The sequence below is a fragment of the Pseudopodoces humilis genome, chromosome 8, assembly GCF_049639895.1.
Source record: "Pseudopodoces humilis isolate 2021_Gansu_Grassland_sample_001 chromosome 8, ASM4963989v1, whole genome shotgun sequence".
NCBI lineage: Eukaryota > Metazoa > Chordata > Aves > Passeriformes > Paridae > Pseudopodoces > Pseudopodoces humilis.
This window is the reverse complement of record NC_142207.1, coordinates 7,247,848-7,273,838: the sequence shown is the minus strand read 5'-3', so window position 1 is coordinate 7,273,838 and position 25,991 is coordinate 7,247,848. Positions and strand designations below refer to the sequence as shown.

The following is a 25,991-nucleotide window of genomic DNA, read 5'->3' as shown; positions in this document are numbered from 1 at the left end:
CGGGGCCGGGCTCGGGAGGGAACTTTGTCCCTTCGCGCGGGAGGGGTGCCGTGCCCGCCCGGGCCGGGGGTATGCGAGTGCCCCGTGTCCCGCCGCCCCTCGGCCCCGTCCGCCCGTGACAGCCGTGTGGGGAACGCGCTCTCCGCTCCCCTCCTCCGGCGAGCTCCCCTGGCCGGGCCGGGGTGTGTGCAGGGCTTCCGCTGTCCCCGGAGCGAGCCCGTAGCAGCAGCAGCAGTGCGGGAAGTGATTGTGCCCCAGAGCTCGGCACTGGCGAGGCCACGCCTCGGGTGCCGTGTCCTGTTCTGGGCGCTCGCTGCAGGAAAGACATGCAGGCACTGGAGCGTGTCCGGAGAAGGGCAGCGGAGCTGCTGAAGGGTGTGGAGCACAAGTCCTTTAAGCCTCAGTGTCTGAGGGAGCTGACGGAGTTTAGCCTGGAGTAAAGGAGGCTTTGGGGAGACCTTATTGCCCTCCACAACTCCCTGACAGGAGCCAGGTGGGTTCGAGCTCCCCGGCAGCAGTGACAGGACAAGAGGACACAGTGTTAAGCTGCGCCAGGGGAGGTTCAGGATGGACATTTGCAAGAATTTCTTTACAGAAGGGGTGATTAAACAATGGTCTGGGCTGCCCAGGGAGGTGGTGGAGTTGCCGTCCCTTGAGGTGTTTAAGGAGACACTGTGCCATGGTCTGGTTGACAGGGTGGTGTTTGGCCATGGGTTGGATTCGATGATCTCAGAGCTCTTTTCCAACCTAATTGATTCAGTGATTCTGAGCTGGCACCACTGTCCTGCCTCGCTGGGGGTGTGAGGGGTATGTGCTTCCCCTGCTTGGGCTGCGGCTCCCTTTCCTTTCCCCTTGCAGTTCCCAGTGTTCTAGGTGCGAGTGCAGCACACTCATTCTTTCTCCCCCGAGGTCCCCAGGGCTGGAGCCATATATATTTTTTCTTAGGCATCCACTTTTCTCTGAGTGCATTTAGAAGACATACTCACTTCCTTCTCATTGTTCCTGCTACTTTTCCCCAAAGATATCTGTCGGCAGGAAGGAGACCCCCCCTTCACTCTGAGTGCGGTGATTTCACCCATTTCTACCTTGCCTGAAAGGCTCCAGGCTCAGCTTTCAGCTGCCAGGGTGTCTCTCTGAAAGCTGCCCTGCTGCTTCTTATCAGGGATCTGTGTATGTATATCCTGTGACAAAGCACGGTATGTTTAGTCCGTGCACTAGACAAGATTAGATCTGCAGCATGTGAAATGGATGTCATTTGTAATCCTTAGCTGATGTTAAACGTGGAGCTACTGGTGGCTGAGAGATTGCTCTATATGTGGTGAAGCTTAGAGAGGCCTTGGCAGCTTGACATGGAGTTTTTCCTCCTAGTGTTGCTGGACAAGAATAATGAGGTCAGTGTCTGTTCTGCTTGTCAGCTTTCACTCTGCAGACCTGAAACTTGGGTGTTTCTAACTCATTGCAGTCAGACTTAAAGTCCAGCAGGGTCACAGGCTTGCTGGGGGTGCTGCAGGAATTACTGAGAACTGTGTGCTTGGATAGGCTGGTAGCTGTAAGGACTCTGAAGTATAAAACAGATTAATACTCTGCACTACTGGTGCTATACGGGAAAATCTGTCTGAAGCATTGTTTCATGAATGTTTGAGTAAGTGCTGAATAGGAGGCTTTAATTTGTGAAAACGTTCAAATGTTCATGCTTTTTTTTATTCCTTAAATACCCAGATCCAGCTGTGCCATGATAGTTTGATAGCATGACTGTTACATACCACCAGATTCCTAAAGTATATTTTTGATTAAGCTAAATTCACCTATTTTCATAATAAAATTAATGTGCTTTCTGTGCCAGCTTTGGTCTTGTGTAACTTCCTATGTACATGGGAGCAATGATCTCTACTTGCAAAACTTTGTACTGGCATGAAAAACCTGCTTTCTTTTTTGGCTCTTTTGCTTCAAAAGTCCTACAGGAAACTTTCTTTGAGTAAAAATGACAGGGCTGCAGTGAATGTAATAGTCATGTTGCACAAGGTTCACTTTTCCATCTCTTTTGAATATTCTTGCCTTTGCTCTCATCACATGGTATCCTTTGGATTGGACATCAGAATTATGTTAGATTAATATTGCTTTAATGTATGCTTACAGATTTTGACATGTAAAGGTAAATAATTTTACTTCCAGGTTGTTTTTTTTTTCTGGTTAAAGTGAAAGCAGTGTCTCTGTTTCTCTTATCTCAAAAGCAATGTGAAACAAGAATCACCTGATGACAACATGTTAAAAGGGGGAGGAGGTTGTATCCCAGAACTTGTATTGTTGGTGCAGCTGGTATAACTGGAAAAACTAAACCCATTTATTTTGCTTGCAAGCCTTATCTTGATATGTTGTCTTTCAAATTGTATATGAAATACTCTTGAGTAAATACAAGGAAGAATTTCCAGTTGACTTGCTTGCACCATGGCTTGTGACTGAGATGCTGTTCTGTGTCTTTTGGCATTCTTGTTATGTCCATTTTTCTATTTTTTGGTGGTGGAGGGGAGAGACAGGCTGTGTGTTTTCCTTCTGGAACAGCCAGAACAGGAATACTTCTGTTTTGCAATGATTTGGCAATTCTTTGGCCTATAATGTTCTCTTCCCTGTCAGTGCAGGAAAAGTTTGTGAATTTCATGTGATTTTCTCTTCTTGGGTGAAGCTTTTAATGTGGAAATAATCTGCACAAAGAAGCATTTGATGCTGTTCAAATAAGATTGCACATGAAGTATCACTGGTGCAGATTTATTTCCTGCCCTCAGAAGCTGCTTGTTGCATGTTCAGAAGAGGAGAGTTGGACAGGCTGCTTTAGCCTGTTGGCTTTAGTGCAGTCAGCTGTGTGAGCATGTAGACTACACAGTGAGACTGCTTTTTATATCTTTTTCATATCATAAGTTGAAGTGGTGACTCTTCTTACATGATCTAGGTTACTGCAGCCTTTTAAAATCAAAGTACAATGTCATGACAAGAAAATCTTTGATGTTTATTTTTCAGAAGATCTTCGTGTAATTGGCTGAAAAATGGTTCTGCAAGATGACAGCACCAACTCTTAGACAGTTGGAATGGTAAATAAAAAAAGGAGACTTTAAAACATATCAGTGCTGTTTGCTGAAAATTATAATGATATTAGGAAATGCCTTTTAAGTGAATATTCCTTTAAATGTCAGATTTGAGCTGGCGTGTTTAAAGTTACACAGTGTGGAAAGTATATTTATTTCCTAATAATGGAAGCAAAGGACAAAAATGTTAAAGTTTCAGCTCTATTAATAGAGTAGAATATGATACTTACTTTTAAACTGTAATTTTTATTGCAGTCTCTATGTCTTCTGTTGGCTTAAATTTATCATAACTTCTTGCACTTTATTAATTAAATGTTCTGTAAGGATAAAGCCCTACAATAATAATGCCAAGGTTGTGGCTTCAGTCCCTGGCCATTCACTTAGGAGTTGGACTTTATGATCTTTGTGGGTCCCTTCCAACTCAAAATATTCTGTGATTTTATGACTAATGACCTTGGTTCAGCATCTACAGTGAGCGTTGTTGTTGTGGAATAGAAGATGGGTAATCAGATGCCTTTGTCTTAAAAAATGCATCTTCCAGTTTGTTGGTTTATTTTAAGCAGTTATGATCATTTGGTAAACGGTGGAGCTTGCTGTGTGTAAATGTTGAGTTCAGTGGGGGCTGAACTGTATGCATGTGGGGTCCCTCTTTATGGGTTACCTCTTAATCTAATAGGTGAAAAACATGAATTTAGCTATTGCTTCCTGTTAACAGTTTATAAACTCTCAGCCATGCTTGACAGGTGATCAAAAGCTAATTTTGGGTAAGCATTTAATTCTGCCCTTGCTAATACTTCTGTTTGGGACACTAATTTGAGACTCCTTAGCATAGTGTATGACTCCTGATTGATTTGGGATATCCCTAAAACAGAGCTTAGCAACATTTCACGTTAATAATAAAAATTCTAGCACTTCTAGGGAATAAAACTTACAGCTCTGTTTTGTATAATGTTTCTTTTCCTAGATAAGTTTTAAAGTGGATTTTATTAGAGAATCTGAGTTTAAAAATTTTAAAAAACGTTTCATGTAAGATGATGTTTTGTATTAATACAGTAATAATGCTGGATTCATTTAAGGAAAGATAGTGGGATTTCACAAGACATAACATGGAGGTACCTTATCTTTTGAGATTATTTGAAGGTCAACAAGCCTATATGTTTTTCCATTACCTTCCCAGTTCTAATGTTTAAATTCTTTGCTTAGGAATGTACACTTAGGAAATAGTGCCTTTCTCTGCAAAGCTTAGAAAATCAGAACTTAACATCATCAGATTCTTGTTCTTCAGGTGAAACTACTCTAGTCAATGAATAAGGAAGAAATTGTGTTCTTTGTAATATCAAAAGTAGGTAAGGATCCTGTTCTCCTGCAGTTCAGGGCTGCCCTGCTGGCATTTATGATGCAGACCAATTCTTAAGGTTCTAGATCTGTATGTCCCCAACACTAAGGATTTGAGCTGCAGAAGACACTTGTGGAACTTGAAATTTCAGACAGTATTTTGCAGAGATAAATGCTTAATATACCTATGCATATGTTGTTTCACACTTTGCTTTTTTTTATTTTTGTTTTTTTTTTTAGGAGACTATCTTCACTTTGACATGAAGCGTGAAGTTTGTTAGTCACCACTTTTGTTTCTTTTTTACAGTTATTGTGGAAGGTAATATGAGAAAAGTCTTGTTCTTGTGTGCTCATTTCTATCAGAGCATATTGCCCTCAATGTACAGAAGCCAAACACAGAAGTGTGGAGTTGTATTTCATTGCAAGTTCATGAGTATTGTTAATGTGTCTGTCTAAAACTTCTCAAAATAGTAGTTTCAGTCTGTCTTTGCATTTTTGCATCATGTGTGATGTTTTACAGAGTTTTAATTATGTCCTAAAACTTAGTATTTAGGTTTCAGTAGGCTTTTGAATTTCTGCTGGACTTTACAGGCATTTTAATATTGCTGCATGGTAACTTTTTTAGTCAACTAAAGGTGATCATGCTGCACTTCATAGTCACCTTTTCTTGATAAGCTTTTTGCCTTGTTAGGGAAGGATCAAGCAAAGGCTATATTAGGCTACAGGAATGTTAAACAGATACTTGGTAGTCAGATGAGAAAGTAATAGCTGCTCTGACTGCAACATATAAAAAATTTCAACTTCCAAGGCATAATTACTGGCTCTTTATTTAGAATTTTAACATCTACTTATCAAAGGTACAGAAGAAATGGTGGAAAATGTACATAGACTGTAAATAACTTTATGTGTAGCATCTTATCTAAGAAGTACTGGATGTTTCATCATCCTTTACTTCACTCCTGGTGAAGGATTTTAAAGCAAGGGATTTGTTCAAGCTGAAGCTGAGTACAAGATTAAACAATTGCAGAATGTGAATGTTATCTTTGCACCATCTCTCTTCACAGAGTGTGCTTTGAAGCAGCCTGTGGTGAGAACAGCAGAGCTGTAGGTGTGAGGGAGCAGCTGATGTGGAGATGTCCAGTTGATCAGGCTGCTGCCATTCCCTCCTGTCTCCCCAGCCACCTCTCCCCTCCTGCCTGCAGCTCAAACTGCGGGTGGAAGGGTGCTGTGCTTTCTATTTCTAGGATACTTTCCCACTGTCCATGTGTTGTGCTATAGCCTGACAGCAATGAGATTTCTTCCTTCCAGCTTGTTTGGAGCTCTTCTATGCCCAGCTTCCACATTAGCTGCATATTATGCAAACACAGGAGCAATTTTTAGGCTATATATAATATAACTTCATGTCATCAGCTTGTAGGCTGTTAGTCATAATAAAATGAAGGCAAAATTTGTAGAGTATAATATGTAGTATCTGTTAAACCTATTCCTAAAAGCTGAAAAAACCTTTATAAGCTTTCAAGGGTGAAAACCTTTATGTTTGTTTCCTCAAATTTAAGATAATACATTTATTTGTTCTCTCTTTGAGAACAAATATTTTCTCCTTTATTCTGTATCAAGTAGGAACCCTAATTCCTTGCTGAGTCTTTGATAACTTTGCCTCTCTCTACTTACAGATTTCTGCTTTCTTTTGTCAGTCCCACCATTTTATCAGAAAAGCAGAGTAATTATCCAGAACTGATGCCCACACATGGAATATATCAGCACAGATTTAGTGGTATAATTATACTTCAGGAACTCTGCTTGTTAATTTTTCTTTTGAAAGAAGCTCTTTAAGAAATGGTGGAAAAAATGTCAAGGTTTGAACATGGCAGAGACTGCATAGAGATTTGAGTCAAAGCAGAAAACAGTGCTGTGATGTGCTTGCGCATATCTGGGCATTTAAATCCTTTATCTGTGGAACAGGCTACTCTGGAAAAAAGTAAGGTACCTTCCTCACTCACTCAGGACACTGTTGCACTGTCTCTTGCATAAATAATTTGTAAATCATAAAAAGAAAACAAGTATTTGTATGTTGGTACATAGATACTGTTTGAGGTTATGGTATGCTATACCATGTGTACTTAATGAACTCTTAATAAATTGGTTCTTAAAATATATATAACTGTATAATATATGTCTTAAAATATATGCAATTATATAAATAAGTGAATGTTAATGATAGAAATAATTGTACATGTCTGACAGACATTCATTAGAGAGTTTGTAAAAGATTCTAGTACAGGAATGAGTCATCAGTCTCTGTCATTTGTTTGAAGCGTTTTAGTAATATAATTGAAAGTTTTCCTAAATTTAGGCCTTCCATAAATTTAGGCCGTCCAATGGGCAGTTGTCACAAATCTGAATTCCCTTGTAGTAGCATTAATGGATTTTTGATAGATTTTCACTAGAATTGGTTCATGCCTATATTAATAAATTACCAAATAGTAATATATTTTTTTTAATTCAAACAACTGCATGTGTAGTCTACTTTTTAAAGTTTACAATTAATTATTGTTTCTTGAATCACCTCTTGTTTTGTTTATAATTTACCCAAATGTTTTCCTATGTCTTCTGAAATATTTGTTGAATGCCTCTAAGTTTAAACACATTTCTGACATCTGTCACAACACGTCAATTTAATTTATACTGTCAGATATCTGAACAAACCAAAATATAGTGGCTTCAAATTTTGCAGAACTTGTAGTATAAATTCCAAAAAGTTTTACCTACTTTTTGCTTACTTCATTGCTAAAGCAGTTGATAAATTTTTACGAAGTTGAGATTTACTTTCCAATTGTCCCTAATATCTCTGAAAATTTCCTGACAGATCTGTTAAAGATCTGCTTTTTAACAACACAGTCATGTGTGTCCTTGCATATTAGGTCCTGTTGGCATAAATGAAACAGTTGCCTGCAGTGTTTGTTTTTGTGTGTGTCACTGTAACCTTTTGTGGTTTGTTTGTGTCCCTCTTGCCCAGGTTCCAAATGGTCTGGGTTTTTATCATGAACCGGATGAGCTCCCAGAGCAGTTCATCTGCTCAGCGCAGGCGAATGGCTCTAGGAATCGTCATTCTCCTCCTGGTTGACGTGATCTGGGTGGCCTCTTCAGAGCTCACTTCTGTAAGTATTGTTCCACACATTTTAAAGGGAAAATAAATGAGAAAGATGCAGCAGAAACACGGTTATCAAACACTCTGTGTTTCACCAGCCTGAGTCCACTAAAACTTAGAGATAAGTTCAACTCAGTGCCAGTTACTTTTGAGACAGAAGGTGTTATTGATGGCTTTGAAATTAAACAGCATAAGCTCATAACTGTGTACTGTAATCAGGGAGTTAATTTTGTTACTGCCATATCGATTAGAATAATGCCCATATGGTTCCCAAAAATTAGTGAGTGAGTAATGTGGCAGGCTGAGCGATGTGGTGAATTGTAGTTCAGGGCATCCAGAAGTCCAGGATGAAAGGACTCAGTCATGGAGTTTAAACCCTGTAATTTCACCTAGTTCATATATTAACCATATTGAAACTGTTGTGGTATTTATTTAATGTTAAGTTTTAGAACTTAAAACAGAGCTTTAGCTCTGGAAATGGAAATTGAGTTTCTAATAAATTCCTAAATTCAGTTTTCTGAACTGTCATTAAGTTATGTTCTATATCAGTTTTGAAACTGAGCATATACAAATGTTTGTGCTTATCATGTCATTTTAATAAAGCATTTTTTGGAATAAGCTGGAGTCACTCTTGACACTGAAATGTTATTTAGCCAAAGTAAACTCTCTTATTTTGGGAACCAGACTATTCTGGACTGTATATTTACATCTACTCATTCATTTTGTGAATTCTTACCTATTTGGTAATTTTGGATACTGCAATTATTTTCTTTCCACAGTATGTTTTTACAAGGTACAACAAACCCTTTTTCAGTACATTTGCAAAAACATCCATGTTTGTTCTATACCTCTTGGGATTTATTGTGTGGAAGCCATGGAGGCAACAGTGTACTCGTGGGTTTCGTGGAAGGCATGCAGCTTTTGTAAGTATTATAACTCTGTAGATGTTGTGATATTTGTCTAAGTTTGTACAGGAAAAAAACTCTTCAAAATAGAGACTAGAGAAAAGGTTACATAGTTGAGATACAAATTGAATCGTGCCACTGGAGACATGGCAGCCATAACAGTTATCATGTGAAAGGTTGAGAGACAAGAAAAAGCAGTACGAGATGTGTCAGGAGTTGTAAGAAATGCTCTGCAGGGCCAGACCATTGGTCTCTGCAGCCTGGTTTTGTATCCTGGGCGATTGCAAAGGATAATTCCTCTTAACAAGAGCTTATGAAGCTCACTGTTGGCTCTTGGTTCCCTTTAACTCCCCCCCCCCCATCTGTAACCAATGGAATCAGAGCTTGAACTTTGTAGCTGATTTTTAGCACCAACTCTTTTTGTCTCTGGCACAACTATGAACTGTTTGCTGATTGTTTTGGGGGTTTTAAAGTTACGTTTAGTAAGGTTGGTAGAATTGTCTTTGTTGTTTTAATATTGTTTTTTATATCTTTTATGCGTGAGTGACCTTCTGATGTCCATTCCAGAGTTAGGCATAGTTTGTGCTAGAACCTAAAATTGTTGTTATATAACAGAAATACTGGGTTTTTTTCCAAGAGGTGCTGGGAAGAGCAGTTGTTCTGTGCCAGTGTTTCGAGATGCTGAACAGCAGCACACAGGAAACAGTAAGGCATTTGGCCTGATACTAATCTCACATTAAAAAAAATAGATAATGTGATCCAAGAACATGCTGTTAATCAACATGTCTTTATGGAAAATAGATAGTGTGAAAGAAACTGTCTTAAAATTTTCTGGTTATGTTAGACTTCACTGATAGTGACAGTTGTAGGCATAACATATTTAAAGTGTTTACATGACTTTTATCTGATTTTTTTTTTAAAGGGAAAGACAAAACAAAAGAATAGCTAAAAGAAATTATTTTTTTAAATTCTTGTGTTTAAAGAATTTAAAAATTCTTTTAAATTAGAGTGTTTAAAGTTGACTGATATCTTGATACAATTTTTGCTAGATCAGCCTTTAATACCAAGTGTCTGTGTGTAATATGGCATGTGTTAAACTTGATGTTGTTCAGAATCTTCATAAAATAATTTAGGAATAAACAGAACTTAGTTTCTTTGCTGACAGTAATGAAATATGAACTGGAATGCAATGAGTAAGAGTGTCCAGTCTTTCGCATGTTGTGTGTGGCATTCATGACACTGCTACTGGAATCCCATTATTTTTCCTTTTCAAAAGAACAGTGCAGACAGGACTGCAATGTACTTTTAGAAAATTCCTTCCCCCTCAAGGGGTGTAGTTAAATATTCAACTCTGTAATTATTGCAAGTATCTTTAAAGTGTCTTGTGTTTATTAGTCTGGAAAACCCCCCCATTTATATGGTTCTATTTCAATGATTGCTTGGATAAACACACCTTACTTTTAATTCTCTTCCACATTAGAGGCTTTGTTTAATTGGTTTGCTACCATCATGGTAGAACAGCAAGCTGCAGGTCAGGGAATATGGGTTTGGTAAGGTGCAGAAAGGAGGAGGGAAAGGAACTTTGCCTCTGTGAAATGAAGAAAGAAACAGCTTGTTATTAATAGATGCACAATCGTTTCGTGGGGATTGTGTCCCTAAGACTGAATTTTGCAGGTTTTCTGTATCTAAGAGCCTCATCCTGCGTTCAAACCTGGGTAGTTGAATTCAGTGGGGCTCAAGAGGTATGAGGAAGTACTGAAATTATTTACTGAACTTGTAAGCCCTCCTGGTATTGGGGAGGAGGGCTGAGAGGAGAGAGGGAATTGTGACAGAATTATGAAAAAAAGTAATATAAAACCTTACTCTTCAAAAATTTTAGTTGCTAATAACTTTGCCTTGGTAGTTTATTACATTAAAATTTCTGTAATTAGTTTGCAGATGCTGAAGGTTATTTTGCTGCTTGTACAACAGATACCACTGTGAACAGTTCTCTGGTAAGTCCCTTAATTTATGAAAGTCAACGTTTTACAATACCATGGCACAACTATTTTGACTTAATGTTTATAAAATATGGCAGTTTTAAGCGTACTTGGTTTTGTCAAAGGGGATTTGTAACTTAAATACTTATATGCTACTAATAAGTGCTGCAAGAAATGGTATTGCTTACTATAAGAAATACAGATTCTCAGCTCAATAAAGCACTTGAATGTTTCTGCAGTAGTTTGTCAAAGAAATGTTATCTTGTACAGATGAAACCTTTACATATTCAACTCAGTACCATCTCTGTAACAGAGTGGGGAAAGCAATTGAGTATTGCAAATTACTGTATGGATATTTTATACAGAATTACTTGAAGTGACATTTTTTCAAATGTATTCTTCATTTAATTTTTCAGGGATTTTTAACTTTATCTATCTGTATTTAAGAATAAAATCTTCTTGACCTTCTCAATTCATTAAGAACATGTGACTCTAGAAACTTGGGCAATTCTGCATTAATTTAAACTTCCGCCAAAGCTCTTGTCCTAAACAAGCCTAATGAAAATCCAGCTACCACATCTTTTTCATGACTTCACTTTTACATACAGTTTATTAATTTAATCTAAACAAATAGCTTAAAACTTATCTTGTTAGCAGACATTTTAATTGCTTGAAATGCTTCTACCTACCTTATATATGGCAGATATTTCCTGAAGTTTTTTGATATTTATGTCTAGGGAAGAAAATAAGGGGTTTAGGGTCATGGGAAGAAAATGAGTACATTAATTATTGTACATATGTTTATGTTTCTACATGAAATGTTCATGTTTGTACATATGTATTTCATGTTTCTAGTTTATAATTTGGGCAGAAGCTATAGCTAATGAAATATCTGTGATATTGATAACTTACTTTGTAATTTTAGATCAGTAGGTGTGAGTTTTCTGGCCATAAGTTTTGTGCTTATGAGGATACACCGAAAAGAGCACAGTTCTCTTTTAGTTCTCTGTTTTACATGTATTGTATGCATTAATTTTGACAAGTCTATCCACTGTGTGCAGACCCTCTTTAAGTCTGATTCTCTTACTGTTCACCAAGCTTTTCTTTATTTAGTTTTTCTAATTTGCTAAATAAATTCTACTGGTTAAAATTTAAATATCCTGCTTAACTGTATTTTTACTTATACTGATTCATTGCAGAGTGAACCTTTATATGTTCCTGTAAAGTTTCATGATTTGCCAACTGAAAAAAATGGCAGTAATAGTAGTGATGCAGAGAAAAGTGAGTAAAGACTTTTGGAATGCTGTAATGTTAGTTCTTTGGTGAAGGAGTTACTTTTCCCTATGTTTGGTATAACTGCTGCCATGTTGCAGGATTTGCTTCCCCTTCCCCCCCTCCTTTATTTTTATTTTCCTTTTTTCTCCTTTCTGAATGAATTGCAGTCTCATATATTTACTTTCAGGTAGAGAAAGCATAGGCCTGTCATTCAGTTTACCTTTCTTGGTCACTACAGATGCAGCCTATGTTTATCTCAAGGGACCAACTGGGTTCAGTACTTGTGATTCTTTCCTTCTGGGCTTGTAAGACCAGCAGCAGTGAGTCAGCCTCTGGAAAAACAAGCTATTGTCCTTTTTAGAGCAGGAGCAAAGCAAAGTAAGAATTTTAACAGTCTATGTGCATTCTGGTTTTATTTAAGCCTCACTATCTTGTGATAGTACCTGAAACAGGCCTAACTGTCCCAGACAGTTGTAGAAAAGTTGGCTTTAAAACATCCAGTTAGCCAATCCTCAGCAAGAGTCCCTGCTTATCAAAGGGAAGCTCTCTTAATTTCTACATAGCACTTATTAGGAACCACTTTGGTAGGTTCTGCTTCCTGTGGCAACATGCACCAATCACTTCAGAATTGTGCCAGCTGCAACTTTCTCTTTACTTTTTTGTAAGAAATTAGGTATTGTTTCACATTGCTTTAGGCTAATATTTGCCTGTAGTGTTTAGTGTAATGTTCTCTTTATGAAGGAAGGTAATTATACTAAAATAAGCTCCTAAATAAAACCTGATCCCAGTTTGCAAGATAAGAGAGTGGATTTCAAAAGGGCAGGTGACTTTATAGTCTCTGCTAAGCTTTGAGATCTGTTTGGTTTCAATGTTGTGAATGAAACATTGTCCTTGCAGTTAGGTATAGTTGTGTACAGGTTTTGGCTGTTTGGCTATTAGACAATTGAAGAAAATCTTATATATGAAATGGTTTTTAAGATGGAATAATTCCTATCTAAAAATGTATTGCTACCTTTTGGTGGAATTTTTGACAGGGAGCAGGGATGCTGCTTTTCAGTGAGGTTTTCATGGGTGAACAACTTACTGATTGAAAAGGGGAATTAATTGTGCTTTGTCATATTAGTGGCCTCTTGAATAGCAAAATATTAGTTTAATAAATCATGGTGGCATGTCTTCTATTTGGATAAGAACCTGTTATTTGTGCAGTATTGTAATCAAAGGTGTGTTACAGCATCATAGATTTATTTGCATATTGTGCTGGCTCAAAATGTATAATAATATTTTTTTATTTTTCTTTTTTTTGTCCTCCTCTCAAGCACCCAAAAAGCCTCGTGTGAGGTTCAGTAACATCATGGAGATCCGGCAGCTCCCATCAAGCCATGCTTTGGAGGCAAAGCTGTCCCGCATGTCTTATCCAACAGTGAAGGAGCAGGAATCAATCTTAAAAACTGTAGGAAAACTCACTGCAAGCCAAGTAGCAAAAATCAGCTTTTTCTTTTGCTTTGTGGTATGTGCTCCATTCTTTCAGAAAACTTAAGTAAAGATGCATTTAAAACTTGTGTAGTAATTGTGAATAAGTATTGAGATTACTTGTATTATTAAAACCTTATTTTATAAATGTACCATAAGAAATAAAGCTTTCCCTGTGCTGGACATGGATGGGTAAGATATAATCATGAATTGGCTGGTAGATGCTGTTGCTGCATCATGCCTCAGTTCTGGGGTGAGAGAGAGATTCCATTGGCAGGATTTTTGAGACAGAAAAATGTAGAGGGCAGACCAGTGATACCTTTTCCAGAAGCACCTTTACTAATACTGCTAAATGGATTCTCTGTAGTGTGGGCTCATCACAGCTTTTCCTCAGGAAGTAGAGCTCTTTAAACAAAATTACTATTATTATTATTGTTGTTATTACTATTATTATTATCAACAATAATAATACCACTGATACATGTACCAGAAAATAGCAGTGTAATTTTTTTCTGGGGCAGTATCTTCATGTCCAAAACAAACCCTGTTTATTCTGTTCATGGGTGCTACTAGAGTGTACATGAATTTCTTCTTGGACTTTCTGAATATTTCTTCATAAGACTAGAGAGTGGTTACTTCTCTTAGAATATATCTGAGATCTTATTAATGAGATCTCAAACAGGAAGTGAGAAAACACTTGCTATTTTATTTCTTCATGGAGGAATTAAGAAATATATTTTAGGCATTGAATGTAAGAGATGCTTGTTTTTAACAGTGCAGATATGTGCTGGCTGGTCTGTCTTAAGGACTCGAAAAAAACCTTATTAGGCTGACTAATGTCACATGCATTACTGAAATTTCTTTGCAGCCCTTGTGCAGTTACCATCTTGAAGCACTCCAAATTAAGTTAAAAGTACCTTTAGTTACTACAGACTAGCTATTATAATGTCATTTTAATCCTTTTTGAGTTCTGAAGTATGTTATTTCGTTGTTAAACACATACTTGAATGTGGATGGTTTGAGCCAATTCTAAGTTTTTTGCTGTCTTTAAATGTGTCTTCCACTTCAATAGAAGTTAGAAATCTCTTTAAGCTAAAAATCTAGTTCTAATTTTATTTTTGGTTAAATAATTGGGTTTTTTTCCTTAAAGCAGGATTTTATTGCACTGAGAAACTTAAGCTCTGTTGTTGCTACCCATATAATAACAAAATTATTTTTCTTTTTCCCCAGTGGTTCTTGGCAAATTTCTCATACCAAGAAGCTCTGTCAGATACCCAAGTTGCCATAGTTAATATCTTGTCATCAACCTCTGGTAAGTTTTATTTACACCACCAGGTGTGCATTATAAGGCTGTTTATAACATAAAAATCTCATTGCAGTGGATTTGTGTAACATTTTTATCTGTGGATTTGATCTAAAGGCATTGAATATGTGTGTTGATAAAATTCATTTTGTATTTGCAGAGGTTTTTTTAGGGTATCTTCATGATTCCCCTGCTTTTTGTGTGTACTTCTGCAGTTACATCTGTATATTGAAGAAATATATTTGGAGTGTAATAGCTTTGAAGCTGTGTAGTTTTCTGAGCAAACTACTGGCAAAACTTCATTGTATAAACTCTCTGAATTTCTCTTGCAGGGCTTTTTACATTAATCTTAGCTGCAGTCTTTCCCAGTAACAGCGGAGATCGGTTTACCCTGTCCAAATTATTAGCTGTTATTTTAAGGTAAGAAAATGGGAGGGAACATTTGGTCCAAAACTCCCTGGTACAGTGGAGGACAGCTGTACCTGTGGTATCTGTGACAATAAATGATACCCATCACTTTATAAAAATCCTTGTTCCACAGATGAATTGAGCAACTGAATTAAGTATTTTTAAATACTTCATATCATATCAAGCATTTCCAAATCTCATTCTCCTGTAGGAAATTAGATTAACTTCTGTTGGAAATAGATGAACTTATTTTCTTGTTGTTTATTTGTGGTTTATTTTTGTGTAAGTGGTGAAAAAGGAGGTTTGACACTCAGTGTTGTCAGCCTGCTTCATCAAATGCCTGGTGCATTGTTCTGGGAAGTTCTAAGTGGAGTTGGTTGGTTTTAACCTTGGATTATGCCTTGGCAGTTGAGAACTCCTTTTGACTTTCCAGAAGTCGGTTTTGGTTAACTAAAAATGCCTAAAGATAGAACGGTGTATTTGTTTTTCTCTTTCTTTTATCTGTTTTTGTGAAGAAATTCCTGAGTTCAAGCAACGTTTTGCATTTCTTCTTTTTTTGCTAGCATTGGTGGTGTGGTACTTGTTAACCTTTCTGGATCTGAAAAATCTGCTGGAAAAGATACAATAGGTATTTACTTATGAGTTTTAATCCTGGAATATGCAGTGCTCAGTACCATCTTCTGACAGTACTAAGTAGTCATATAGCAAGCTCTGTATCTCTTATTTATGTAACTTGTCACAATCTGTTTTTTTTAGTTTCAACTTCTAAAACTTGCCATTTATGATAATTTTCCACCCTATGCATATATTGGGAAAGTATTTACATTTTAGACCTTTCTCCATTTTCCCATGGTTTTCATTTAGTAATGACTTCTGTAATCAACAGAGGTTTAGGAGTGTTGATCCTACTGTGTATAACATGTTTGGCATATCTCAAGGGAGTATTTTTTCCAATTTTTCCAGGTTCCCTTTGGTCTCTTGTAGGAGCAATGCTGTATGCTGTCTACATAGTCATGATAAAAAGGAAAGTAGATAGAGAAGATAAACTTGACATACCAATGTTCTTTGGTAAGACCAAAAGTAACTCTGTTGAAAATTTTAATTCAATCTTTGATTAAATGATTTGCTTTCAGGCACTGAGCTGTGTCTGAGTGGTAAAGAGGCTTAGAAAAGCCAAGGAAGTAGAAAAAGCCTCTTACTCCCATGGTTATGAGTCCTTTAGAGACTGATTGATTGTGTCAATTGTTTCTTGTTCAGAGCCTTAACAACAAGAGGAACTTCCTGTAGGTATGCAGATAGCCCCAGTGACTTCATGAGATTTCTAATTTTTTATTTTCTTTTCCATTTCAAACTTGTAAATATCTGATGCAAATTTAGTTTGTGAATTTCAGGTTAAATTTAATACATTTGTTTCCTTTGAAAGATTTAAAATATTGCTTCTTGGTTGCTTTTCTATATGCGTATTATCAAAATAGCAGATTTTAGCTGAGATTTAGGTTATGTTGAAGAATATTTATTGTGATTTATTTAATACTGTTTTTATATTCAGGTTTTGTAGGACTGTTTAATCTGTTGCTGCTGTGGCCAGGGTTCTTCTTGCTTCACTATACTGGGTTTGAAGCATTTGAGTTTCCCAATAAACTGATATGGATGTGCATTGTCATAAATGGCCTTATTGGAACAGTTTTGTCAGAGTTCCTCTGGCTGTGGTATGTACTCCATATGTTTAATATATTTCACATGAATTATCTTTCCTATGTTCTCAGGTGTTGAGATGTAAAATTATCTAGATGGAGGTTCCTCCTTCCTGTGGAGTTTTAGCATTCTATCACAGTGTCCTGTTAAGACAACAGCTAACTTCAAAAAGTAGCAGATGTGTGCTTGTAGTTATAAAAATCCTGTGTGCTTAGCCTGTTCCAGAATTAACATTTGGAGACAAAGAGGCTTTGTGCTACAGAGTTGCAGTAGCAAAAGGAGAGTATGAATTCTGTTGTAACAGTTCTGTAAAAATACTGCAACAAAAGATTAAGGTGGATGAGATGGAGTTCCACAAAAACCCTTCGTTTTTTTAGGGGGGTGTGGATTTTTGTTTTGTTTTTTTCAGGTTTAAAGTTACGTATGAATTTCAATAATTTTTTTGTTTTTTGGCTGACTTTTACACCAGACCTAGGTATAAATACATTGTAGCATATGTCCCTTTGCAGTTGAACTTGTTTGTTGATAGAATAATTTTGTGATTATATCTAATCTGTAAGATTAGACTGCAGCTCATTATCAGTGTAATTTTAACATAGACAAAATAACAAACAAACACATAAACCCCTCAAACGTTGTCTCTTGTCCCAAAATCAAGTACTAGTGTAGGGTTAAGTAGATGGGTGTGTGCAGACTTTTTTACATATGTGAAATTTGTTTAATTACTCAGAATGATATTCCAGTCAATTAAAGAGCTAGTTTTACTTCCAGTTCCTTTTCTCTAGAGCTCTGGATTGGGGCTAATTACAGAGTCTGTGCTGATATTATTCTTTTCCAGTCCAGTGTGCCATTGGTATAGTCTTCTAGACTTTTTTTGGAAGTAAATAATATGATTTAACTTTACTTGCTTACTCCACCCAACCACATATTACCAACTAAATAATGTAGAGATAGATGTGACTCTTTGGGTTTTTTTTAACCTGCTGATAAATTTTTGTTGGCTTCTGAATTGGATTTATTAATTTACAGTTTTCTGTGGACAGGTTGGTTGTAATTCAGAAGCAGTTTCTTATGCTTAGAGAATCACAGTATGGAAACAAAATGCAGATTTTTCTAGATGAAGTTACTACATGTGAAATAGGGAAATTTCCATCATCTCAAAAGATTGGTATGGGAATTAAACCTCAGCCCAGAAGACATCCATTGCCTAGTTAAGAATTCTATGCACTTTCACAGATTTATGATGGAGTGTGATGGTGTGAGTTAATTTTTGATTGTTAAACAGTAACTAACAGTTCTTCAAATGCCTTTCCCATTTGATGTATTGCTTTGCTTGTCTTTTAAGTAAGACCTCATTATTAAAATAATTACTTATTGTCATTAAATTGTATAATTGTTAGTATTTTATTGTGTTTTAGGGGCTGCTTTCTTACCTCATCACTGATAGGCACACTTGCCCTGAGCCTTACAATACCTCTGTCCATAATAGCTGACATGTGCATGCAAAAGGTAAGGTACTACTAAATTTTGATTATTGTTTACTGAATTTCTCCTGGTTAAATTCTTATACGCTTGTACTTGTTTATTTGGTACAAGAAATTAGTCAAGTTTTGCACTTGGAATATTCCCAGCCAAAAAGAGGCTTTGCTGTTCAATGTTTTCACAAGCAAAGTGTAAATTTGCAATGAGCACCTTTAGACTTCAGAAAGTTTGTGCATGTAAAAATTGAGTAAAAAACCCCAAGCACAACTTCCATTCTGCTTTTATTTCATACCAGTGTGGATTTTGCAAAATAAGTCAGGAAAATAAAAGGATAAATATAAGAAAAGTCAAAAAGAGTTAGATCCTGAATAATACTTGTATTATTATTATGTATATGTGATAGCAGTATGTTTTCTATTAGTCTTACCTGCATATTCCAGCATGGAAATAGAGCAAACACTGCAGTGATTCCAACAATAATGATACATTTGTTGGTAAGACAATTGTATTTGGGTTGCTCTTAAGGCATCTGCAATACACACTAGAGACATAAATTGTTATGGGATGGTAAATAACTCGTGATAACTGTAAAGGAAACAAGGAATAAAATATCTGTAGACTCCTCCCCCAAAATTCACTTTCATGAGGTCAATATATGTAAGCTAATGCTGGCAGTGAAAAACAAGAATTTTATATGTAGGTTTGTGTGTCAGTACACAATTTAGATATACACAGATGTGTGTGCATGTGCAAATACATTGGTAGAGGTGTGCATATATATATATATATATATATGTAGTTACATATACCAATACATGAAAATTTTAAGTTGTGTTCTGAAGTGATTCATCTAAACTTTCTTCTGGGATGCAGTGAAAAATGCACTATGATTTTCTAATTCCCAGTAAACAGTTTAATCTCTAGGCTGTTTATTCTGAATAAACACAGAGTCCTGATCTTGTAAAATTAATTTATTCTTTGTGTACTAATGCAATATGGAGGCATTTCATATAGCAGAAACATCTCCAAACCTCTGTTGGATGACTTTCAGCTGATGTTAGTAACAAAAGGTGAATTACCTTTTTAACTTTTAGTGGCATGGTAATTATGCAATGTTCATAATTACTAACTATCTGTATTATTTATTTTTCTGTAATTTTCTAACATAAATCTGAATCTTAGGAAATTGCAGCCAGGTTTCTAACAACTAATTCCTTTTGGCAACTTACATGTTCTGAATTTCATTAGAAATCAGTTAGCAAACATAGGACTTAACAATTGCAGTTGATGAGATCTTTGAGGAGGATCATCAGTACCAAGTACCAAAGCTGAATCTGCTTTCTCCAAAGTCTTCAATTTTGGATTTTTTCTCCACACAGTGGGGCCGTGCCCACAGCTCATGGCTATGTCATCCTGAAAGGCAGGTCCCAGGCTCTTCCTGTCCTTGTGCTCTTGGTTTGGAGTTACAGAACCATGGAATGGTTTGGGTTGGAATGGACTTTAAAGATCATTAGTTTCCAGCCCATGAATGTCTAGGAAACTTTCTCCTTGGCACCAGAGACACAACTGGAAATCTAAAACTGAGACTATTTGGAAACAGCAGTCTTAATTCAGCTCCCAGTGCAAACAGAATGTTGCATTGTAAAGAATGGATCAGTGGGAACAGGTTATGCAGTTCTTAGAAGAAGCAATAACTACAGAAATTGTACCAAATAACTCATACTGTTTAAAATAACTCAAACTGCATCTCAAATTTAAAGTAATAATCATTCCAAATATACAGTATGTCAATTCTTTTTTAAGCTATCGAGTGAATGATGTTTGTGTTTCAATTCCAGGTGCAGTTTTCCTGGTTATTTTTTGCAGGAGCAGTACCTGTATTTTTTTCATTTTTCATTGCAACTCTCTTGTGTCACTATAACAACTGGGATCCAGTGATGGTGGGAATCAGAAGAATTTTTGCCTTTATTTGTAGAAAACATCGAATTCAGAGGTAGGGCAGTCACAAACTATAATTCTGTCTCTTTAGCCTTTCCAATATCTTGTACTCTTTTATAAGGCACGATACTCACACTGTTTATTTTCACCTGATTTTATATTTAAGTGTACAAATTTCTTAATAGCAGTAGTTGCAAATCCATTGATTAACTTACATAATGCTCAGAAAAAGGAAAGATGTGACATCTGTTTACCTTTTAAAAGAAGTTTCCTAGTGTTTGTCACAATTTTTTTTCCCTTAATACATCTATGATAATTTATGTACCCAGCACATGCACTGAAAATTGTGCAACCTTGAGTACATTTCATATACTTACGAAGTCTTTGCATGTTTTTGATGGGTAAAGTTCAAACAGCTGAATGCTTGGTGCTTATGTTGGCTTCATAACAAGCAGTTTAATATTACTGTATGACTATAAATAAATATGTTTCTTTAAGAATGCCAGAAGAAAGTGAGCAGTGTGAAAGCCTCATCCCTATGCACAATGTTTCACAGGATGGAGACAGCTGCTGTTCATAGACACAAGGTAAACCTGTAATAAACCTCAAAGAGTGCACAGAAAGGTGAGGATTGGTTTTCATGGTGGCAGGTGTGTTATTCAAGGACACATTTTTAAAGAGCATGCATTTAGTCTTGTTCTGTATTGACAGACAGAATTAAAGTGTATCTTCAAAGTTATTATTACTACTTGTTGCCAAGCATTATTCTCACAGTTCTTGGTCAATGGTTTTGAAATGTAGGTTTTTGCTAAAGACTATTACAAAGTTCATCCAAAGCTGCATGTGAGTCAATACACCAGAAGAGCCATACAACTTCTTGGCATGGGTGATGTTTTGAAGACATCTGAAGTAATTTATTCACTCTTTAGTGCTGTTGGGGTCTCAGTTTGGGCTACTGCACCTCATGAAGAACACCAGCTGTTTAGGGAAGTTTAAAAAACGTCACCAGACTTTATCATTAGGGGCCCAGAAAGTGGAAAGGAGCCCTTGTGTTTCTGGTTGACAAGAATTAAGTTGGTAAGTTCCATTAAATATTAGGCTATATAACTCTCATGATAAGCATAGGGAAAGTGGACTAGAACAGCTAAAGAGTTTGTGAAATATCCTACTTTAAGAGGAGGTTACACAAATCTCTAAAAGAAGCATTACATGGTTTGTCAGTACTGGTTTGGAGCATTAAAGCAGACAGAGTTTAGGACTCTCCTAGCCCTGTGCTTCAGGGTTTTCACTAATGTGTGCGGAATTACATGAGAAGTATATTTTTATTTTCCAATGTTGCTTAAATCTAATAATGAGATTAAAAATATTCTAACCAAAACAATAATTGTGATGTCTCAAGGCATGGAGTTATTTCCTTTGTTAGTAAGATGGAAACAAATACTTATGATAATTCCTCTTTTGTAATCCTGAGTTATGTACCCCTTATAATTTTTTTCTTCTTCTTCTTAGTTTAAAAATGGAATGATGCCCAGCGAAGAGACAATCTTCTGGAAAATCCCTAAGGAGTCGTGTTTCAGTGCCTATTCTGAATTTGTAGTAAAAATCAGAAGTTTCAGTTCTTTTGAAACTCTAAACTTTTTTTCTTTCTTGCTTTCATCTGATTTTATAAATGAAGAGATTTACTATATGCCTGTCACCATGGGGAATCTTAGTCCATCTGAGCAACCAACCTGCCTTATAACACTTGAGCTGGTGACATTACTTGACAAAATCAAGAAAGCAAATGCTGTTAAGTGATTTCTTTCTTTTTTTAAGTCACAATTTTGTTAAATGCTGGACAATATTATTTTTTAAAGATACTTTAAAGTGAGTTATGTAAATAAGTTTGCAGGTCATCAAGTCTTACAGGCTTTCAGATGAAAAGCTAAATAGATATGTTACCTGTAGTAGGTACAAATTAAATTTTTTATGTTGTATAAACTATTTGCATATTAATAGATGAAAATAGAAAAATAATTTATTAAGTGCATTCTTATAATTACTGAGGCAGGATCTTTGTACGGTCCTGGAACACTACATATGTAATGTCTTAGGCCATTTGGAGTAGCCTTGTAATGCCAATGGGTGCTGATGTTTAAAAATCAAAAAAACTTGCCCAACAATCAAGAATGCTTAAAATTTCAGTGAATGGTAAAATATTTCTAATTACAATACATTTGGGTATCCATTCTTATACATGTTTTAAAACAGACTGGTTCTGTAACCCATTCTCAATCCCAGTTGTCTGTTAGACATGATCGTTTTCAGGTGTAGCTGCCACACTGTGAAAGAGATCAAATTAATTGTGAAAGTTTTCAGTCAGTGGGCTGGCACTACACTAATCTGCTAAGCAATATGAAAAGGAAAGGTGTTTGCATTGACTTTTCTTCCCCCCCAGCTGTATTAATAAATTTATTCTAAAACTGATAATTATCTTCCTTCCACTGCAGTATTTTATCCTTTTTAATCCAGAGAAGCTATTATAATTATATTCAGGAATATTTGAAATTAGTCAATGCCATTTTCCAGCTCCTGGCCTATAAGACACTTAGATCAAAGTTAATTTTGGCTTTTGATGGATTTTATTTTTTTATAATGAATGTAAGATGGATTTTTAGCCAGGAGTATTTTCTTCCACATAACGAGGTTATTAATAATGCAGGGTATTTCTACTGTTCCTCCACACAAATACAGAAGGATGACATAGCAGAAATGCCTGTTCATGTTTTGGCACTCAGTAATGATCCTTCCAAAAGCAATTCTGGTCTTTTGGTAATAAAACTGTTATTTGAGAGGGAATATAGAAAAGCAACTTGCTTAAGCTCTATATTTATAGGAGAATTTGAGCCAGCAGCTGGAATTTAAGAACTGTGTGTAGAGAAGGAAGACAAAATGAACCAGGGGCTATTCTGTTCAAATATTTAGCCTTTATCAAATTTTTCCTTCCTGTTTTTAATACTGGATTGCACTACAAACTTTGGTGATCTGAGGCATCTCTTTAAGATGAAATAGTAAGTCCTTGGACACTAAAATAAGAATTAAGAAAACTCCAAAACCAACCACAAGAAAATCACAAACCCAAAAGAGACAAGAAAGCCAATTAAACTTCACAATTAAATTTTCAAACCCCACAAGTAGAGGGGTCGAAAATGCAGTATTTTGAACTAATTTTATTTTGGTAGAATTTTCAAGCATTTTTTGAGCAGTGAAATTTCCTTAGGTTTTGGATTTGTCCTTTAAAATTATGACAAATTTAGAGAATTATTAAATTTAGAGGGTGTTTGCTTATAACTTCTTTTCAAGAAGTATTGTTAATGCCTACTCACAATAAAAAAAAGTCTCTTTTCAGTTAATGAAATGTTTCAATGAGATCCTGCAGAATATTTGATACCAGGCATTAACTCCAAATTTGAATCAGTTGGAACTTGTGGCATCAGTGCATTAAGCCTGGGCAAACTGAGTTTGCTTTCAGATGGGCAATGACAGTATTTGTAGCAAAATTTTCTATTATTGCTTTTTGCAATTGGTCATGCAAACAGGATTTGATCTGTAATGTCAAATATGCAGTTGCTAATTATATCTGCCCTTATGTTCATGGCTTAGAGTTAAAGATCATCATAGCCTCCCGTGATATGACTGTTAATTTGCATTATTCATTAGTTTGAGAGGTTAAGGAAAGAACTACTAAGAGAATATTCTTCTGTCTCTGACCCCAGGAATGTTGAAGAACATTCAGTAAACTCAAAGTCAGGGCTTTCCAAATGTTTTTCTTTTTAACAAAAATGTGTCAGTTGTTTTTTTTTAAAATAAGATACAAAATATTTTTATCTCGTGGCACTAGGTAACTTAAGCTGTGTTTTTGCATTAAATTACATTTCTTTAAATAGTAGGAACAAAACAAACTGTCCTTGCTGAAAGGATTTTTAAACAGTGGTGCCCCTGTAGTTACAAGAAACGTGTTACACTTCTAATTACAGAAGCTATGACATATAACATTGTTCCTGCATTTAATAGAATGTGATGGAATTTTTTCTACAAAACCTTGTGATTTTTAGTACAATGATATTTTATAAATATAATGTCTGATTTGAAATGTAAATTGCATAGCTCTCTAATGGATGCTTGGTAAATGCACAAGAGATTTAGCTTTGATTCTCAGGTACCTCTGACGCAATGGAGACGTGCTGGGTTTTTCCTCCCTGTGACACAACTGGAATGTGAAGGAGCTCTCTCATGAATGCTTTACCTCTGTGTGGTAGCATATATTGTCATTGCTCTTACTGTTTCAATTTGGGAATGTCTTCGTTCTGACTTTCTTCTTGTAAGAACCACATATGCTTTAGAAAAATAATGTCGAGCATTTCTTTGATTGCCACTAGATGGTTAAAGAACTGTGATTACCCAGGCCTGCAAAACAGGAAATGAATACCATGTGTTGCTCTGTCAAACAGTTGAACTAATTCCTGTAATCCTTTGAGACAACCAACGATTTCTTCTGTGTGTGCAATTGAGGTTTTGGGTCTGTTTGGTTTTTATATATGAAGGAAATCACAATAATTTGGCAAAAGCTACAGAAGCAAGCCTTTGCTTTTAGAGTTTTGGTGAGTCGCGCCCAGTTAGATAAAGCAGTGTGCTGCACTTCAGAACAAAGGGAAGAAAGGATTTCAGGGGTTTTTGGGTTTCAGTCACGCTGAAAATGTGTTTGCTACAAGGGACTGCTGCAGATGCGGTGCTGATTCAGCAAGGGCTGGAAATACCACATCTGTAACAAAGTCCAGGGCACATGAATGCTCCTGGAGGCACTGAGGGCTTGCTCTTAGGCTTTTTCAGTCTTCATTACATCGTGCTCCTTGGCTGCTGGCCTCTGGGAATGCCTGTAAGGGATGGGGGATGTAGGACAGGACTGGCGTGGCTGGCCACAGAGCGGTGCTGCAGGGATGCACACAGACTCAGAAGCTGGCAGCTGAGGCACAGCCTGGGTGTCCCTGTGGATATTTTGTGGAAATGGGGTGTTAAGCTGTGCTGTTTTTCAACCCAGGGAGCTGCAGGTAATTCTTGGTCTATTCATGGCAGACCTCAGTGGAATGTACTAACAAAACCAAGACAGCCTGCAAATTGCTTTTCTTGGTGTGTGCTGTAACTGTCATTCCTGTCACAATACTCGTGCCTAGGTACTGCTATTCACAGCTGTGATGGCTTTAAATAAGGTGGCAAAATGATTTATTCGTAGTTCTTGGTTCCTTTTCTCTTAGCGTTGAATGTTGTCTTTCCTATTCCCTACTAAAAGATCTTCCTATCTTAGGGAAATTATGTTACTGAGCTAAACTAAGCATTCAGAGGACAGGGAAAACCAGTTAAATTTTGGAGATAGGCTGAGTCTATGGACACACTTTGAATTTCATATGGAAATAGGCCTCAGAAAGGCAGAGTGTAAATGAAGTGAAGAACTAGCATGCTCAAAAATCAAGAAGCAAACTGATGTATCACAGTGTTGGGTTATATGGCTAACTGTAGGATGGTACTTTGAATCAGTTTCCTTTACTTGGGATAAATTTTGAGTTCGTTACCATTTCTGTTCTGGCTGTCACATGCAGTGCCTGTGATTTAATAGTTATAACTCCAGTAGCATTTCTGTGATTCATGAACTGTTGTTATGCATTTCTTTCCCTATCTAATCCACAATTTCATTAATACTGTATTTTGTTTTACGTGATCATTGCAGGGCATGATTTCTCAGGGAAATACGGATGATACCATACATTGTGAGAGCTGTTAACTAATTCCTGCTTTTAAAATCGCTACAAACATTTCCAGGGTTCACTCAAACATTTCACATCATGTAACTTCCATATTGAATTTCCTTAGGCTTATCAGGTAAATTACGATGAGAATGTTAAGAGCATTTAAAGATGTCAATAAAATTTACTCTGCCCAACA

The 25,991-nt window shown here is 36.5% G+C and overlaps 1 protein-coding gene across 1 annotated transcript; it reads left to right on the top strand.

Moving 5' to 3' along the window:
• Positions 1-25,991, top strand: SLC35F5 (solute carrier family 35 member F5). Its single transcript, XM_014249445.2, has 17 exons — positions 1-493; positions 3,013-3,083; positions 4,653-4,731; positions 7,429-7,570; positions 8,340-8,483; positions 10,397-10,459; positions 11,644-11,725; positions 13,036-13,226; positions 14,420-14,501; positions 14,825-14,912; positions 15,464-15,528; positions 15,864-15,968; positions 16,450-16,609; positions 18,014-18,104; positions 19,916-20,070; positions 20,514-20,602; positions 21,525-25,991. Exons 4-16 carry the CDS (start codon positions 7,436-7,438, stop codon positions 20,593-20,595), a joined length of 1,443 nt encoding a protein of 480 aa, XP_014104920.1. The 5' UTR covers positions 1-493; positions 3,013-3,083; positions 4,653-4,731; positions 7,429-7,435; the 3' UTR covers positions 20,596-20,602; positions 21,525-25,991.